Raw genomic sequence first — 19,703 nt, forward strand, 5'->3', positions numbered from 1 at the left:
AGCTTTGTGTCTCTTTTCAATGGGCTGCCGGAGTATGAAATTACAATGAAACATGACGTAATCTGATGAAATCAAACGTTTTCAAGGATGACGTGAATGATCAAAGCGTTTTCCCCATTAAATATAATTCATAGAGCGTCACTAACCAAAAATAATATTCGTGTCAAAGTCACTGTTGTGCACAAAATGTATCTTTTCACAAAAAGCTTGTTTTCTCCTTATGTTTTCTTGTTGTCACTCAAACTATTTTCAAATGGTGATTACTCAAGAACGGAATAAGGTAGAATCATACTTTTTTTTTTTTCCTAATGAGAGAATGGAATCAAATCTTTCATATGGTATCCACCATGTTTATGTAGTCATAGCACACAGTAGTCTGTTTGCCTTGAAAGAAGAGTTAAAAATGCTCGAAATCGGTTGGCACTCTAGGGGCTGTTTTTTTTCTTTTCTTTTTTTTTGATTGAAATATGTCATTTAAAAAAAATTAACAGTAGCATTTTAGCGCCAACAACACATTCGCTTGGCAACAACAGAAACGTCATTCTCCATATTACAAGATAGACTGAACTGTAGCATCAAAATTCCTTTAACTCATTCACTCCCATCCGATTTGACTGAAGCAACCCCGTTCCGTTTTACTGGATTTTGACTGATTTTGTAAGGCCCACAGAATATTGTGTTACTACTATAAAAACATGGAACCTGCCAAAAGAAAGTTTAGAGTCTCTTCTTTCATCAGGAAAAAAAATAAATATTTGTATCTGTTTCCGTCGTGCAGCAATTAGCATTAGAATACAGCTAAGTTTCATCATTATTCACAAATGTGTCAAAAACATTGGGGAAAAGAGCTTGTTGCAATGTGGCCCTGGTTTGATCTCTTATACTCTGCTGCCACCTGATAGCCGTATTTTGTAATAACTACAATTGCTTTAAGCGACCTCTTCAGGTTAGAGGCTGCATCAAAGCCTCAAACACTGCTCTAGCATAAAAAAAAAAAAAAAAAAAAAAAAAAAAAAAAGGTATAAATACGTCTTTGGGAGCAAATGAGTTAATAAAGTAAAACAATTACATAGTATACTTTTACTTAAATTCAAGGGCAAAGTCAGCTTTGTGTTTGTTTCATTTAGTAGGAATGTGTCACTGAGAGAGATCTTTGAACTGTAGTGTTAGTTCAGTGCTAATGCTAACAACATGAGGGAGGTTCAGTACTTACGCGTACATGCCTCGATCGTAATGCTCGTGCTCCTGTTTGCCTGACGGGGGCACGATGGCGGGGTGCGGGATGCCCGTGGGGTGCATGCCGGAAGGGCCCAGCATCAGAGAGTGAGAGAACCTGACCACAAAAAACAAAAACAAAAAAAAACAAAACAAAAAACAATCAAACATAATAATTCTGATAACAGATGCCAAAGAGGAACTGAGCCAAGTAGTGGGACACAAGAAGGTAAACAAACTAAGAACAGCAGTACATCTAGTTCTGTCCTTTTAAAAAGTGATCAAAGAGATCATTCTTTTTGGGCACTTTTACTTTTCCAGCAGAAACGGAACCAAAATGTTTCGAACAGAATGCTTTATATGTAGTCAACACTCCACTAGAGGGAGTGCTAGCCTAATCTTGCTTCAGAGTAAGAGAAGCAGAAACAAAAATGAAGCAGGACACTATAAAACTAACTAACTAACTAAATAAGTAAATAAATAAATAAATAAATAAATAAATAAACATTATAGAAATAATAATAAAAATGGAAATAAATAGTTTATCATTGTCAATTTTAAAAAGTAATAAAATTATCTTTCATATATAGCAATTCAGAATAAAATATTCAAAAATAAATACAATACATACATCAATCCATTATTCGAACTGAACTTTCAAAAAAATATATAGCACTAGTTTTAAACCTGCGTTACTTTTATAAATGACATTTAAAAATAAATCACTTTCCAACTGCATGAGCTAGAAACAGAAAAACACACAACATCAATAAATGGCAATAATTGTTTTAAACTGCATGAGCTGACAACTCAGAATAGCAAAATGAAATAACTGAATTTAAAAAACAATTCAGTTTTTTTTTTTTTTTTTACTGCAATTTGTCGCAACAGAAACCACGAGGGGCACGCTCGCAATGTAGCGACACTTCTGCCATCTCGTGTTTGTGCATTAAAAATCGCACTTATTAGATTAAAGAAAGAATTTCTACATTGAAATTTGGTCTCATTTTGGGGATGCTTTAACTTGTAGTAAACCCTCGAGTCATCCGGTCTCATGCACATCTAAAACAAAACAGCACACATGCGAGAAAAAAACAAAAAAACAAACACTTTGGCGCCACATTTGAAGTGAAAGCAAAATGAAATGACTATCAAAGCGCACACGGACGCACGTCAGCAGATGAGCAGCGACTTTGAATTTTTTGTTCTTTTTTATTTGGGGGAGGGAGTTTTTTTTTTGTTTTTTTTCTTGCAGCAGGCGGCGGTCGCAGTGGAGCTTTGCTACCTGCTGCAGTACCTGGAGTAGGACGAGGCGGCGGGAAGGTTGGAGGGGAAGGACTGTCGGAAGCCGCACGGGGACAGAGCGGCGGGGTACACCGTCTGCTTCTGCCTACCACAGCACAACCACAACACACATGCGCTTCACTTACTCGGACCAAAATAGTCAATAAAAAAATTAAAAATACAAATTTATAAAGTAAACGAAAAATACTAAATAATAAACATTTAAAATTAAAAAGTTAAATAATATAATAACAGTACATTAATAAAATTCAATAATAAACAAAATGAAAAAGTAAATAAAAATAAATTATTGTAAACAAAAAAAAATACATACGGTAAAAAAAAACGGAAAAAAAAAAACGTGCTTTTAATGGGAAAAATGTAAATGAAAAACACAACATATGATGAATGAAAAAGCATTTATAATAAACTAAAAATCATACCAAAACAAAAAAAACAAATGAAAAAAATATATACTGTGCTGCTTAATAAGTAAAAAAAATAAAAATAATAATAAGAAGAAAATAAAAAAATAAAATAAAAAAGACATACTTTTAATGGGAAAAAAATGAATGTAAATGAAATAACATATACTGAATAAAAACAAATTTATAATAGAGTAAAAATTAAAAAAAAAACGAAAAACACCACACTAAATATAATTAACGGGAATTTTTTTGTTTTTTTTGTTTTTAATTAACATGGATTTCCATTATCGCGGGGTGTTTGCAACGTAACACCCGCGATAAACAAGGGAACACTGTACATTAAACTATTAAAAGGTTTGGGATAGCAGCCACCAATACTTAAGGCAAAAGAAATCTGATATTGAGTACGTCCTCCTCGGCAGTAGTTGGCGCTAGACTGCAGCAGTCTGATACATTTGCATAAAAAAAAAAGGTCTTTCATAATAAGTACGTGACTGGCCCGCCAGCAGTCCAGACCTGTCTCCCACTCAAAAATGTGTGGCAGATTGAAGAAATCAAGTTGCGCATCAAGCAAAGAATTCTACCTAACAAAGTGTCAACAATTCGTGTCTTTAAGTTCCCAATACGTATTGAGTGCTGTCAAAAAAGGAACACAGCGGTGTCGAATTATGTCGAATAAAACTGTAAAACAACATCCTTATTACTCAATCTAACAAAAGAAGAAGATGAAGAAAAAAAAGAAGGTATCCAAGAAACAAATCGCATGTGTGAAAGAATCTTCTGTCGAATCTAATTTGAGGCTGTGAAGCATAGAGAGCCTCTGCAGGAGAATCCGAGGGGGGTCACCGATGACAGCTGGAGGGGGACGCCGGCCAGAGAGCCTTTGATATGTAGTGGGCCCCGCCCCCCTTTACAAATCTTTTTTTCAACATACGCACTCACGCGTAATGTCACACACCATCAAGCTAATGACAGCAGCGTTTGTTTCAGTCGGACTGATGCTTCAAGTTCGGTCCAGACAATATATAACCCTGGAGGTGTGAATTTTTGAAGCTATCTTTAAATTTGAACAGTGTATTATGTGTAGTTGTGTGGAAGTTGTTATGCGACAAAAAAAGTGTGGAAAATAAAAATCACAATAACATATGTAGGAATGCTTCAGCATTCCCACAATTATAACAATACAGATGTCTGCTGAAATGCACTGAAACATGTGGCAGAGGAGCCAATTTCGGCCTGGAATCCCACAATTAATACAATCAATAGTAAATAAAGCAAAACATGTTTAAGAAAATGAACAAAAGAAATTAAATACAAGATCTGTGCGAAAAATCCGGTAACATTTACGTTAACCTGTGCATACTAGCGCTTCCTGCACATGCTAAAAGTCGCGTTTCACTTCGATAAGTGATGTTTTCTGTTCTGATGTCTTCTTCCAATTTGCCAAGAAGACAATATGCTAAAACAAGAAGCTAATCCAGGCTAAATCTGTCAAACATCAGGGAGTACACGAGCGTGAAAGATAATTGTCACAAAACAAAACGGTTGACATTTCCGCCCATCCTTCGCCTTCAATACAAAAACATTGTAGAACAAGCAGATCATCCGGATTAAGACAGATTAGCTGTTCATAATTTCTCAGTGAAGACTTCTTGTCCGACAAAGATAAAATTGTTGCCACTCGGAAATATCTCGGGACAAAGACTTCATTCCAAATCCTGCGTGACATTTGACGGAAATCCCTGAACTGCTACCACTTCAGATAATCCATAAAATCAACAGAGGACTAGCATTCAACAGAATGTAGTCGATTAAATAAAGAAAATGAAATGTTGTAAATTAACAAACAAAATAGCAAATATATACAAATAAAATAGCCAGTTAAAAAAATGGCTGGATGAACAAATGTAGGCGTTGTGTTATGATAAAACTTCAGTTTCAGAGTGACATCTTTATGTGGGTCAACCAACTCATTTTTGATCAATCTATTTAATTACGCAAAAAATGTTTTTTTTATTGCATCTGCCAAATCAGCAGCAACTTTCCATTTTACATCAAACAGAAGCCTCGTTGGCGATAATTTGATTTTTGCTTGGTAAACGATCACAAGACTTTGTGTTTCTCTGGCGGTGCCGCTTGAGTGGTCCACATTCCAGAGGTTACAAGGAAAGAATAGCGTTCCAACACAATGTGACCTCCAGTTAGGTGACAGGTGAAACGCTGATGTATGGATGCGGGTTTTCTTAAAACGTCACACAAATCTTTTTTTTGTTTTTTCACACTATATATATATATATATATATATATGTCTATAATAATAATGCTTTGTATTCATCCATGGTCGTACTCAGATTTTCACGCTACTAATCTACTCACACATTTCACATGCACGGTACACTAACACAGCATAAATAAAAGCTATTACACTTTGTACAAGGTCACTGGAAGTTCAAGGAGTCACTCACAGGTAGCGTATGTGTGTATGTGACACTCACCAGCCCATAGAGGGCGTGATCTGTCCGACACCGCCTGAAGGGAGAGGGTAGTAACCTGAAAGGTCCTGGGATTGATGCCTGTGAACGCCTACAGACACATACACACACAATTATGACAACTACACACGCACTTGTCTATTTTAAAGCACATCATTAGGTCTGTTTGGTGACCCTGGAGGACATTAGGGCAATTAGCACTATTAGCAGTGTGGGAACCTCATATTAAGCACATACAAAGACACACAATTACACCGTGTATTACAGAGCTTTACATCTCGCTTTAAAAAGCACTAGCAAGACATTTATATGTACGGCTCACAATAGTTGATTGGCCTCCACAAGCATAGGTGGCGCGAGGCCTACTTTCAGACTCTTGCCTAACTACCCAGAAGAAGGAAATCTCTCTTTTTGACGGGGTTTCCGACGTCAAAATTTAAAGTGTTCCAGGCAAAAATACAAGTATTTTCTTTTTAGGTAAGTGCAACATCAATAGTTATTTCAGCGTTGTTTATTTTCTTTTTTTTTAAGGTATGTTCTATGCGCCCCCACTATTCCAAACACTGTATTGAAATTAATATTGTGTTTGTGGAATGTGAATTAAACATAAAAAGCCACTCATTTATAGCCATCGTCTGGGGCGGCCATTTTGTCTTGTACTGCCCCCTGCTGTCGACTGAAAATGACATCACAAGTGCCTTATGGGCTCAGCTTGCAAACGTCACATGACCAAACTCAGAAAGGCGAACCATGATGGCCGTTACCATATTAACAGAACATTTTATTGTAAATATTTATTTTTTGCTTCCCCTTCAAAGGGATATTGGTCGTAATTAAAGAGATACTTCACTTATTTAGCCCATTATAGCAATAAAAAGTTAATATTGTGTCTATAATTAATTTGATACTTTCATTATTTTTCACGTACAAATAGTACCTTTAAAAACACATTTTGCAACTTGTTCTTGACTGAAAATGACATCACAAGGGCTCAGGTAACCAATCACAGCTCACCTGTTTTCTAGGTTTGGTCATGTGACATTCACAAGCTGAGCTGTGATTGGTTACCTGAGCCCTTGTGATGTAATTTTCAGTCGACAGCAAGTTGCAAAATGTGTTTTTAAAAGGTACTAATTGTACATGAAAAATAATGAAAACAACAAATTTATTATAGGCAAAATATTAATGTTTGACTGCCATGGCTAAATAAGTAAAGTATCCCTTTAATCATGCTGCTCCGCTATTCCTTTTAAATAGGGGTGCACCGATCACAATTTTCCGGCCGATCACCGATCCCCGATCTTTTAAAAAGTCTGACCTGCCGATCCCGAATATTGCCGATACCGATTTTTTTCATTACAAGCAGCATATACCTTCAGTGTTCCAATCTTGTTTTATAGGAAAACATTGAACAATATCGACGAAATTAAACAAACGGGTTGTTTTAACTGCACGTGAAGTGGTTCTCTCAAATAAAAATGAAACTCTTATTAATCATTTCAGGAAAAGAGGGTAGTGGCTGACTTTTTCAGACCTCTGAGGATGGAGAAGAAATTGGTGGAAAAGATCGGCTTATTTTTAATAGATCGGCCGATCACCGATCTTCCAAAATTAAGGAAATCGGGGCCGATAAATCGGCCGGCCGATCGATCGGTGCACCCCTACTTTTAAACACATTAAAATAGAACATGAAAAACATACACAGCTATAACTGTGTAGGCTGTTCTTCTTCTTCTTGTTGTTCACACAGTAAATAGTGTTGGGTGCCAGCGCGGCCCTTCAAAGGAAGTCATTTGTCAACAGGCAGAAGCTAGCATTTAGCCCGGCTGGTCCCACCGTGTTTGCCGCGCAGGAATGCCCTGCAGATTATTGTAATTTGGACCTCGCCTCCCTTGGTTCTCTATTTGGGACCCCGAGAGTGTCAAGAGGCGCAATAAACCGGGGACGGCGGTCGTTGGCCGTCTCGTCTCCGCCGACCTCTACGTCTGTCAGTCTACGGCCGTCCTCACGACATCATCCTCCTCGTTGTGTCTCCATTCATCATGCTAGTGTATGCTAATATGCTAAAATGCTAACTGGTATTCTATCCATCCACTTAACCATCCATCCATATACTGCATAGATATCAACAACACTATTCAACTAAACAGACAAACATATGAATAAATACAAATTATTCATGTCATGAATCGATTTCATTCAACGTGCGATTTTACTGTTGGACGAAAAGGATGACATCACTGATGATGTAACAGCAAGCCCGGACGAGGTGGCGAATGACACGTGGGGTGAGGTGTTAATGTGTGTGGTGCACGTGCGATGATTGACAAAAAACCCAAGTAAAAACAGAGTGTCAAAAATCACGCGAGACGGTGTGGGAATGGTCAGACATTGCAGCCAGGTGTGTTTCTGTGCATGTGTGTGCAGGTGTCTCTCAGTCTGTCATTAAGATCTGAGTCACCATCCTACAGTCATAGACAAGGTGTGGTTGTTTCCTTAGTAAAAGTGTGTATGGGAAAAAAAGGGGGAATTCCAGACGCACACGGTGGCCGATTGCCCGAGGTGCGTTCGTTTTTATGTCCCACGCGCAACTTTTTAAAATGCAAAGCTCATTTCTTTGTCATGATTTTGCCAAGAAAATGTATACAGAATTCAACAAAAGGTAAAACTGTAATTATGTTTTTACGATGATGTACAAAAGTGGTAGGATGCTTTTTTGTTTTGGCAATAGCAACATCAAAATTTACCCAAGGTAAACAATAAAAAATATACAACTATTAGAGTGGATCCTGCATATTTGTGATAGGGATGCAGGATAATATTGGTGGCCGATAATTATCGGCAATTATAGACCAATTTGATATCATACAGTAAACCAGATAATAAAGAAATCCAGCGATAATAATATACATGCCACACTGGTCCATCCGTTGTATTTGTGGCTCAAGTTGTGCCCAAATCTTCAACCCCTCCTCTCTCCTATGATAGTGTTGCATATTTGTGATGTCATGATGCGCGCGACCTCATATTGACAGACGGTGCATCATGGTGACAAGGTAGTCGCCAGTGTGGGCTTTCTTTACTGTGTCTCCACAAAACGTTACCCTCGCAGTTTTTTCTTGCATCTTTAAAGCATGACCGTTTTGTTTTGGCCAAAATCAAAATGAGTTACTGGTTGTCTTTGAAGCAGAGATATCAATAAAATCCTCTCCTCACCCTCTCTTTTTATTTGGTTTTCACACCCCTAATACATGGGTGCTTCAACCCTAAAAATGCAAATGCAAAACATAGTTGGAACACATTGTTGAGTCGAAGATTGCTGAGTGGTCAAGTTTGCAATCATTCGACTTATAGGAGGACTCGAAAGTATATTTGTATTTAAGTTAATTTTGCAAGCAATTATCGGCTTACTTATCATTTAGACATTGGCACTTTCTAAATTTTTTCGTTTATCGGTATCGGTTGAAAATAATATTATCGTGCATCCCTAATTTGTGGTAAATCGACACAATTAGTTTACATTGTGAAATCAGCTATTATTAAGACAAAGAAATATAACAAAAAAAACTAAGGAAAATATATGCCAGCTCAAAATGTTTAAAAGTCAGAGCGTGTTTGTTTATAACCGTATACTATATGTGTGCGTAATTGCCACCCTAATTGTTTCCATCTCGTGCGTACGTGAGGTTGGCGGCCCCCTTCAGTCGCCGTGGGACCACCCCCAACATTGTCACACAAAAAGTTTACCCGGCAACTGAGCTTGGAGCAAGGCATCGGCAGGTTAATACAGAGTGACTGGAGGAGTCTCAGAAAGCCATGGAAGTGGACCACCTTGTGGGAACTTTTCATGCATCAAACACTGGTTTGTGACTCCCTGCGTGTTTGCGTGTGTTCGTACCCGTCTTCTGACTCATGTCGGTGGGCAGGTGCGGGGGGCTGCTGCCGAAGTGATCGTTGCCGTAGGGCAGCAGCGACGTGAGCGGATGCATGCCGTGGGGCTGCTGCACCACAGACACCTTGTTGGACTGGAACAACACAAGGAGAACAACAATAATCACATGAGCTACTGGGAAAAAAAAAATCAGCATGTCATATGTGATGGCAGTATTGCTGGGGATAAAAATAAATAAAAAAATAAAGACAAGGCAAAGAAAAACAAGTGGCCCATACTGATTTAATCGGTTTGTAACGGAGGAACCACTTACCACTTTGAATAGGTTGGAATAGAGCAGAGCAAAAAACCCCAAAAAACAACAATAATAATAAATAAAAATACAAATAAATAAATAAATAACAATTAATAATAATAATAATAATATGTATTTAAATACTTAAAAATTAAAAAAAGATTTATACGATAATTAAATTTTGCATTTTTTCTCTAAATAATATAGAAATAATATAAAAATAAAAATAAAAATAAAAAATAAAAAAAAACGGTCAAAAATGTGTATAATTGAAAAACTTTCATGTCCGTTTTCAACAACATTTAGCATTAGCGCAGCGCTAACACACATGTAAACACCCGATTTGTGTTGTTGCGAAAAATACTTAAAGCGTGCTGTCGTGCTAACTTTAGCGCACATGGCCGCACATCTGTCACTGCGGCTTCTCTTTCACGTGCCGAGTTCGTTTTGCCGAAGAAGACGAAGAAGAAGAAAAAAAAGAAGCGTCCCGCCTGTGCGTCCGCGTTTCCTCGCCGTAATTAGCCGCCCTTGAAGTGGCTTCCAGAGCGCCTTCCGCCTTTTCCAAGTGCACTCGGGGGGAGGCGCTCGCCCCAACCCGGTCATTATCGGACCGCTCTGTAGTTAAGCGAGGAGGAGAAATCCCCCACTCCTCACCTCACACACACAGACACTTGCACAACAGACACAATGTACACACACTTAGCTCAGTTTAACAAGTGTGCACACATACTATACATGCGGAACACACACACAATGTACTTTATCGGACAGAATTGTGATGACATATTTCAAGAACAGAGACCTTTTTTGATAATATCAAGGAACAAAATCAAATCTGCTCTATGTGTTGACTCGCCAAGGTGGGTGGGAGTGACTCACATGCCCAAGTCATTAGTAAGTCTCAGTTCATAACCTTCAAATTTCAAGTAAGTCCAAAGTTACTGTGGCAAAAATCGACCGAGTCAAGTCGAGTCATTACTTCAAACTTCTTTGGTGGTGCCTGGACTTGACAGTGACCAGACTGACCAGTCACTCAGCCAATTTCTTTGACTTGTATTCCAAGTAAAACGTATTAACAAACAACAACAACAACTATACTAAGTGCAATTTCTGGAAAAATTGCGTGGGAATGCTGAAAGCTGAATGCTAAGTTGAATGCCTATGAAGGAAATTGAAGGATAAATTACAAAGTAATTACATAACTAGTAATTACTAGTAATAGTAGTAGTAGTAGTAGTAGTAGTAATATTATATAAGTTGTGTATTTAGTGTATTTAGAAATATGTTTTTATTAGGGATGCACAATAATGCTATTTGCAACCGATACGATAAACCAATAATTTAGAACGTGCCGATGTCACTAACCGGTAAGCAAGCCGATAATTGTGTTTTGTTTAAAGCTTAGCATTAGCTTAGCATGCTAACTTAGCATTAGCACAACAACAACTGCAACAACCCAAAAGTGTATCCAAGCTGTTTGTTGCTATACCCAGCCGAAATTGACAGTAAAATTAAGCATAAAACTAAGAAAATTTGAAAACCCACACTTATTACTGCATCTTACTGAGCAGTTGTGACCGTCGTCATCATATTTTTATGTATGCGTGTGTTATACTGCCCCCTGGTGACCAAGGTCTGCACACTAGAAAAATCGGTCCAGAATTGTGACCAGAGGTGTGCAGAAAAACCCCCCCAACACCAAACCTTTAACTAATTGTTCTGATTTTTAAACATTTATTTTTGATTATGGAAGGTGATTTTACTTTTTACTTTTTTTTTTTTTTTAAATTGGGCGACAAAAGGGGGGAAGTGCACCTACTTTCTTCTAATTTCTTTCAATGTTTCATCTTTTCTAAAAGGTGAGATTAAAGACACTCGGGCCAGAGGAGGACCAAAGAGACGAGTGTTTTAATTTCCGCTTTTAATGGAATAAAAAGACAACTAAAGAATAAATTAGTAGCGTGTGTGCGCGCTCTTTAGCATGTATCTTAGCATGTGTGTGTCGCATCAATACAAACGAGTGCAACGCGAGCTGTCATTAAGTGTCGCACTGACAGCGCAGGAGTGCACATAAAACATTGTTGACAATACAACCATGACTCAAAAAGGCCTTTCAAGTATACGCACACACACGGACGCACGCAACACAAACACACGTATGCATTTAGCTGACACGCTTAATCCAATTGATCAAGTAATTGCTCCTTTGAAGCCATTTATCTTTGATGTCATCGGCAAACAGGAAACGCATTATTCGCCCACTTCCTGTGACACATTTTGTGTTTTATTTTGAAAGTGAAAAGTGCTTTGGGAGGTATAGAAAGCAGATTTTGAAACACATCCGTAACAATATGGCTTGCTTTATTGCCACAGCTAAAGCTTGACTGTTGTTTATTTTTTTTTTTTTTTTTTTTTTTTTATTTTTTTTGCAGTATGGCCTGGTCTGTTACTCTTCAAAATTGAATGGGCAACCACAATAATCCATAAAAGTTACAAGAATCAGTCCAGAAATCGGATCATCCATCAGTTTTCTATAGCACTTAACTCCATTAGTCCAATCAGAAGAATCAGTTCAGTGTTGTGAGCAGTAATGGGTAACCAAAAAAAAAAAAATGTCTGGCCCTTGAACTCAGCTGCATTGACCCTTAGTAGTCATTCAAAATTAAACCGTTTCTGGGAATAATGCATAAAAATTCTCCATATCAAACCAATGTTACCTTTGTGAGCCTAGCGTTAGCGTGTCACTGAAGTACAACACACCAGGGAGACCCCCCCCCCCCACACACACACCCTCCTCCCCGTTCCAAATCTGGAAATCATTGCCTTCTCCAAATGAGAGCCTTGGTTGACATCAAAAGCAGGACCGCCGTTAACAGCGCAGACGTGTTTAAAAAAAGCAACACCCTACTCACCACAGACCCCCAAAACCAACCATTTAAAAAAAGAAAAAAAAAGCCCCCCCCCCAAAAAAAAGCTTTACGCTGTTTTCTCTTCTAAAGCCTCTTTCACACAGAGACCCCAAAAAATTGGCACTTCAGAACCTTTAATACAGGAACCAGCGGGGTGAGATAGTGACGCGCTTTCATGCAGATACAATAAGATTATTTGATGGCATGATGACAATAACAGATTATGTGTCTGCTGTCAAAAGTTCACAACCCCAGTTCTCCAACCATATGAATATTCAGGAAAGTAACACAAAAAGGGGGGGGGGGGGGGGGGGGGGGGTTGAAAACAGTGGCTTTCAATATGACTATTGCTTTTAACAGAGCGGTGGGAAAGTGATGGATGGTTGGAAAAATTGAATGATCATGACCATTTAGGTAGAGATTTAAAATATATATATATATATTCTGGACCACGATTAGATCTCATGATTGAGATGACTGAGCTGTCACTCATAGTGAAAGCAGTCTCTCTTCCAGATTCTCAAATGTCCCAGATGTTAAATGCCGCTACACATCCGGAAAACCGAGAAGGGGGGGGACAAAAAAAACAAAAAACATCCACTCTGACTAGTTCCGAGAGTGCCTACATCTATTTATTGCTCTTAAGTAGCAAGCAGAGTACAAAGTACAAAAAGCGCTGAAAAAGAAAGTATTGTGTGTAATGGATAAATAAAAACCAAAAACAGTTATTTGTATTAACCCCCATTAGCTCCTTAAAATATATGCTATATATTAGGGGTGTTAAAAAAAATCGATTCGGCCATATATCGCGATACTACATCGCGCAATTCTCGAATAGATTCAATAGGCGGCTGAATCGATTTTTAAACTTCCATTTTTAATGGAAAAATATTCAACAAAACATCTTACTTTGGGTTAGGGTTCACACCTTAAGCATGGAAGAATGTTTTATGAACGGAACATTAAGCCTTAATATTTTATTTTAATGCTGTTCAAGCATGAAATAGATTACAACCTGTATAAGACTGAAGTTTCAGATAAAGAAATAATACATTTTCATACAAATCTTACACTCTACAAGTTTACTGATTAGCATTTTCTAAATTTGAATGGAAAAAATCGCAACAATCGACTTATAAATTCGTATCGGGATTAATCGGTATCGAATCGAATCGTGACCTGTGAATCGTGATACGAATCGAATCGTCAGGTACTAGGCAATTCACACCCCTACTATATATAATCATAATATAAATATAAATCACTTTCATGGGAGCGCTGTTCCTATTTTTCCATGAATAGCAGGTTTTCAATATACACTATTTAGTCATTGAATATATAAATACATTCAATGACTAAATAGTGTATATTGAAAACTACTAAAAAAAACCCAAAAAAAACTAACTCAAAATACATTAAAAAAAAAAATACAGTCAAAATGTAAATAGATAAATTACCATATTTTTGTATGAACACAGTTATATTTCTCTGGAAATTACATTGGAAATTGTTTACATTTTAAGTCAGATTTGATCACATTTCCGAAAGATAAAGATCAACCATTTTCTATTTTTGATTATTTTGATTCCAGACTATAAATGAATAAAACCTTGGTGCAGGTTTGCGCTGTTCTTGTCGTCTTTATTGTACTGTGTGCCTCTCAGGAAATCATTTTCCAAAAGTGTTTGAAGTTAACAAGGCAGAATTGACATCTACACGTGTAAAAACTACTTCAAAGAAGCAAGTGAACTCAGGATCACTTGCACTTGTTTGTTTTCCGTTTTGACAACAGTTTTCAGTATCTATATGGAAACCATAATATTTAGCATTCCTGTATATAATTCCATCGTTTTTAAACACCCCTGTAGACTAAAAACCTGCTAATATGTGACATCACATTAACCGACAAACTGAAAAGTTCAAATGGTTAGTATGAGTGTTTGAGATTTTGATCACGACTACCATACTGTAGTGGCGTCTCTGAGAGCATGTCCTCAGGTTACAACCGTCCATTTTGAGGTTCTGATCAACGTACAATAAACTAGTTAGCGGAGGCGGCACAAAAATGCATGCAGAGCTAGCACTGAACTTTTTATTTAAATGGTTTTGATTCAAGGCCTCGAATTGATAATAATGACAATAACTCGCGTTAGAGGGCATGTTCAAGATTACTATACATACAAATTCAGGTTATGTTGCCAACCACTGAAAAAAAGTCACAAACCATAGAAGAAGATGCAACATTGTACGTTGACGTAACTGGGATTGTAATATAAATAACACAAAAGCAATTCTGATGAATTGCAAAAACTCGACTGACTCCAAACACCTGCAAAAACATCTTCGACTCCAATCGCCTCCCATTGGTGGTTCAAAGTTGCCAAAGTGGTTTTGGCGTGCAGCCTCAAGGGGGATTTGACGCCTAAACCCCCCACCCCCCACCCAATGGATACCATTTGCTCGCAGCTGTGCCGAAATATGACTTTAAATTAGCATTTGGGACCCTATCCGTCAAAGCCACTACTTGCGAGACGTCCTTTCTTTTGGCCGTGACTGCAGTTGGCCTGGCTTGAATTACAGATCAAAAATGGTTTCTTCATGACTCGGATCAAGCAGACGACGAGAGGAGATGAAATGGGATTAGAGTGCAGACCCGAGATTGGCGAAAACAATTAGCTCCCAAGTCCCTGCGCCTACGAATTGTTAATTGTTTGTAACCGAGGGCCTTCCTTGCATCCGAAGTGGGGTGGTGGGGGGAGAAGGCGGGGGGTGGTGGATTTCCTCAGCCCGTCCAGATCGCGTTACACAGGCCCGGAGGCTCTGATGTGGCTTCTGACAGCGAGCGCAAAACCAAAAGCCCGCAACCGCGCAGGCCGGCTCGGCGCTCGTCCTCGTCCTGCGGTCGACTCTGAGGAATATTTTTGAAAGCCTGAATGTATTCCAAACTGCACTCCCCTCCTCCCCAGCCTCCTCCATCGCTGCAGGGATGCTGCGTTTGAATGTTGGCGGCGAACTGGTGACAAGTTGTTCCGAAGGGATAGCACGCAGGATTGAGATGGTTTTCATTTACGGGCAGAACATCTGGTGCGGGAGGTGAAAGCAGTTTTGAGTTCGGAACTGACTGTAGAAATCACTTTCTGGTTGCGTTTGGACAGGTCTGATCCAGTAAGAAAAAGAAGAAAAAAAAAAAGCAGTATTTTTTCCTATTTTTCATTCTTGACTATACTGTGTGAAAGGTATAGTTACTTATTAGGTTTTAATTGAGTTTGGGTCATCTGTCACAAACAATGAAGAGCTAGCAAGCTCCGCACTACGTGTAGATGCATGTTTAAAGGGTTGCAAAAGTTTTGCAGTTCTAAACATTCTAAAAAATCTTTTTCTGGTCAAGTCGTTTGTAAATCATGCATCTCTGCTGGTCTTAGTTCGCTAGCAACACAAAAGCTATAACAGCTACGCGGTACATCGTTATCGTACTCTATTTGATCTATTTTAGTGAAGTCAACCTGCCGCCATTACGTATAAAATGTATGCGATACGAAGATATGTTTGATAGCACAGTGTTGACCAATTAAAACAATTACCAATTACAACATGCAGTTCCTTTATAAAACAAACAACAACAACAACCTAACAAAAACTCGACTGTGTAAATGATGAGCTAAAACATCAACATCTTATCTCATATGTGTCGAGATCCGGTCCTCGAGGGCCGAAGCACTGCATGTTTTCTAGGCTTCTCTACTCCAATGCACCTGATTCAAGGATCAGGATAATTATCAGGCTCCTGCAGAGCTTGCTGATGAGCTTAAATATGAATCAGCTGTGTTGAAAATGGGAGGCCTCGAAAACCTGCAGGGCTGCGGCCCTCGAGGGATTCAGTTTGACACCACTGTCTTATCTCATTAAGTGGACTTCAGATTGACAAGCCTGAAAATAATAAGTTCTCCATTTTACAAGATACTCATCTGAGTCAGTACAAGGGGTATACACGCACACACATGCACAAATGGACTCAATGGACTAAAGGTGCTAACTTGTAGCGGGGGAAAACAAAAAAAATCCCATTAGAACATGTCCGCCTTTTTATCCGTCGCATCAATTAAAGCCCTTTCCATTGGCGAGCTCTTGTTCTCTATTAGCGCGCCACCTTCTCGCCTCTCTCATGGAGTTGCTCTTTAATCTCAGAGAAACGCTATTGCCATTGATGCGTCTATTGATCTGATGTTTGCGCCTGATGCTTTTATCTCAGTCTGAAAAGAAAAAAGCCTCAGGTTCAGGGTGCTAGCGCGTTTCGGCCAATGAGGACTTGAGAGGTTTTCTGGATATGAACAAATTTTGTGTTGGCTGTTAAATGTCTTTCCAGTAGTTGTCAGGCATCTGTATGAAAACTGTTACTTATGCGCATAACAGTGTCTGTTGACGCTAACATTTATTCGTAAGTCTGTTAACAATTCAAAAGCTAAAGCCTTAGGGGCCCGGGAACCTAGCATGTTTCAGTCGACCACGACTAAATGTATTTAGGACATTTAAAATTCGGTGAGGCTTTTCATTAGCAACAATATTTATTTTCATTATTCATCAGGCATCTGAATGGACACCTGTTACTTTGGGTAAACGGAACCGCACACTCAGTCGAAAATACAGACATAAAATGGTCAGTTAATCTTTTCCCCCCCAAAAAGACAAACGAAAAGATTGGCTGAAGTTGATGGTGTTTTGTTTACACTGTGCTTTTCAAAGTTTTCAGTCTCTCTACATTGCGAAGGGCAGTAATAGACTACGGCACATCTGGAGTTGAGTTCAAATTCAGGTAATGTCACCCCGGTAGTGACAGAACTCCGCTATAAACAGAGAACGTAATCCAGGAAACATTAGAATCCAAGTTGCCTACGATTGCATGTTTCAAATGAATATTAAAGCTAAAAATGGATGTATTCCCATTAAAACCTGTAAGCAACCTGCTGGCCTCGTGTTTTTCCATAAAGTGGCGTCCCAGAACTGGACCGCAAGTGTACTACTCCGAGAAAATCCCCTCCCATCTGCCTATAAACCCCAAAAAAGTACATTTGAATCCAACATCTTAGCCAGAGGGCGAAGTTTTCGGTGTGGCATGGTTCCACTAGACTAATCCAAGCGCGACGGCAGAGGGGGGTAGTGAGGGAGCGTGATGGCGCTGCCATCCAGCGGACTGCGAATGGACTCGGTCCAAATCCTTTGCGATGGCTCGCTGGCGTGCGTCCGACCGCAACGCAGCACGTTGCAGAGGTCATCTGTCAACACTGGCCGCTGTGTGTATTTAGATATTTATACCATACGTGCGCCTTCGTGTGTTTATAAGACATTTGTTTTATTTTAGTCCTCGGAGGAATGCACCATTTGACAAGGTCAGCCGAGAGTTTCTGTTAGATAGCATGGCATAGCACTTTTTGGGGTTTGAGTCCAAGCCCGGTCGGGTGGCAGTTTCGGTTCTGCTATCGATCATCTGTAATAATGACGCAGCAGCCGACTTTAGTGTATAATTATGATCCCGAAATAGAAATGGTAGGCTCGGCTGTGAGACCTTTTGGGACCTTAAAGTACAAATTTTATGACAAAAATGACTTTTGGTGCTTTTTTAGCTGTCACTCTTTAGGGGGCGGAATGAGTACCTCAGGTAAAAATTTTAAAAAACAAAACAAAACAAAACAAAACAAAAAACACGTCTGGAAGGCTAGACAGATGGGATTAATGATTTAGTGGTTTAGAGTTTGTAGGTTAGTTGACTCGAAGAATGGATGATAAACGTAAAAGTAAATTGCTGGTTGTTTGGTTGGACGAAAGGATGCTCGACAGGTAGCAAATTAACTTGGTACAAGATTGGTTGGTTGGTACTTACTGTAGAATTGCTAGATGAATAAGTAGAAGAAAAAAATGTTTAACAAGTAATGTATTGATGCTGGGTTCTTTAATTGTAAAGATGCATGGAAGATAGATGAGATGACTTAGTTGATTGAAGGATAGATAGATTTATCAGATAGAGGGTTGATAGATTGGATGGGTAATTTAAGAAGATTAGGTTTAGTGGGCAGAGGTTTGATTGGCTGGGTAGTTTGTTGTAATTATGGATCAATAGATATGATGTTCAAAGTGTATACAAGTTTATAGCTTGGTTGATTGTAAGGATTGATGGTAAATGGAAAGGTAGACGTTTGGTTGGAAGTATGGATGGCTGGATAGAAGAGTAGATGGTTGATTGGAAGGATGACTGATACATACGTGACAGATTTGGTTGGTAGATAGATAATGTAAATTGATTTAGTGGAGAGAGGTTAGACTGACTGATGGACTATGGAAAGTTTGATAAGAGAGCAGATGTTTGGTTAGTTGGTGGTCTTCGTTAGGTCGAAAGATGGGCAGACTACTGGTAGTTTTATCGTTTGGAAGGATAGATAGGTAAAAGGTAGATTTGTAGAGTAGATGATTGGTTGGATATATGTTGACAGATGATTGGAAGGAAGAATGATTGATCAATAGAACAATAGATGCTTGGTTGATTCATTGATATGAAAGGATGGATGGGTAGATAGAAGGATGTGTAGGTAGCTAAATCATCCACAACGAAAATGAAAGTAACATCTGGGGATCTTGGAGAATTTGCACATACACTAAGTGTACTAGTCATTTATTTCTTCTATCATAGGCATCCATCCAAACCCATCCATCCATCCATCCATTTCTAAAAACATCTGCTGTTTGCGTCTGTGGATAGAGAAAATGTGTGCTGCTGATTTGTAATGTAAATATGCGGTATTAGAGCGCACCAATAAACACACGCTTTGCGCCGTCGCTGATCCGTAATTGTTACCACCCGGGCCGCGCGACTAACCGTCACCGGCAGCCGATACAGGAATAATCAGAGACAGACGTACACGCTGCATATTTACACATACGAGCTACCAAAATGTGTCTGTTTGTGTGCGTTAGCCTCGGCTGCGTATGTCCACTTAGCGCCAGTCCAAAAAACAAACACGGTGGCCAACCAGAAAAACCCAACGGAGTCCCCGCGGTGTGACGGAGGCCAAACCCACGACAACGTCCTTCTTTCTTTCTTTCTTTCCAGCCTTTGTCAAGCTTTTTTTTCCCACTTATAAAGGATGAGGTATTTCAACTGACTGCTATGGAGCAAGCATGTTTCATTTCACCCATACT

The 19,703-nt window shown here is 38.9% G+C and overlaps 1 protein-coding gene across 4 annotated transcripts in view; it reads right to left on the minus strand.

The window, feature by feature from the left end:
• Positions 1-19,703, minus strand: part of tcf7 (transcription factor 7) — a 51,278-nt gene that overhangs the window by 4,988 nt on the left and 26,587 nt on the right. For all 4 annotated transcript variants that reach the window (XM_077505146.1, XM_077505148.1, XM_077505147.1 and 1 more), the window contains 4 exons: positions 9,318-9,444; positions 5,423-5,510; positions 2,513-2,605; positions 1,214-1,333 (listed from right to left, as the gene is read on the minus strand). In XM_077505146.1, coding sequence (XP_077361272.1) covers positions 1,214-1,333; positions 2,513-2,605; positions 5,423-5,510; positions 9,318-9,444 — 428 coding nt within the window. The remainder of the gene's footprint in view (positions 1-1,213; positions 1,334-2,512; positions 2,606-5,422; positions 5,511-9,317; positions 9,445-19,703) is intronic.

This window comes from Festucalex cinctus, chromosome 18 (genome assembly GCF_051991245.1).
Source record: "Festucalex cinctus isolate MCC-2025b chromosome 18, RoL_Fcin_1.0, whole genome shotgun sequence".
Lineage (NCBI taxonomy): Eukaryota > Metazoa > Chordata > Actinopteri > Syngnathiformes > Syngnathidae > Festucalex > Festucalex cinctus.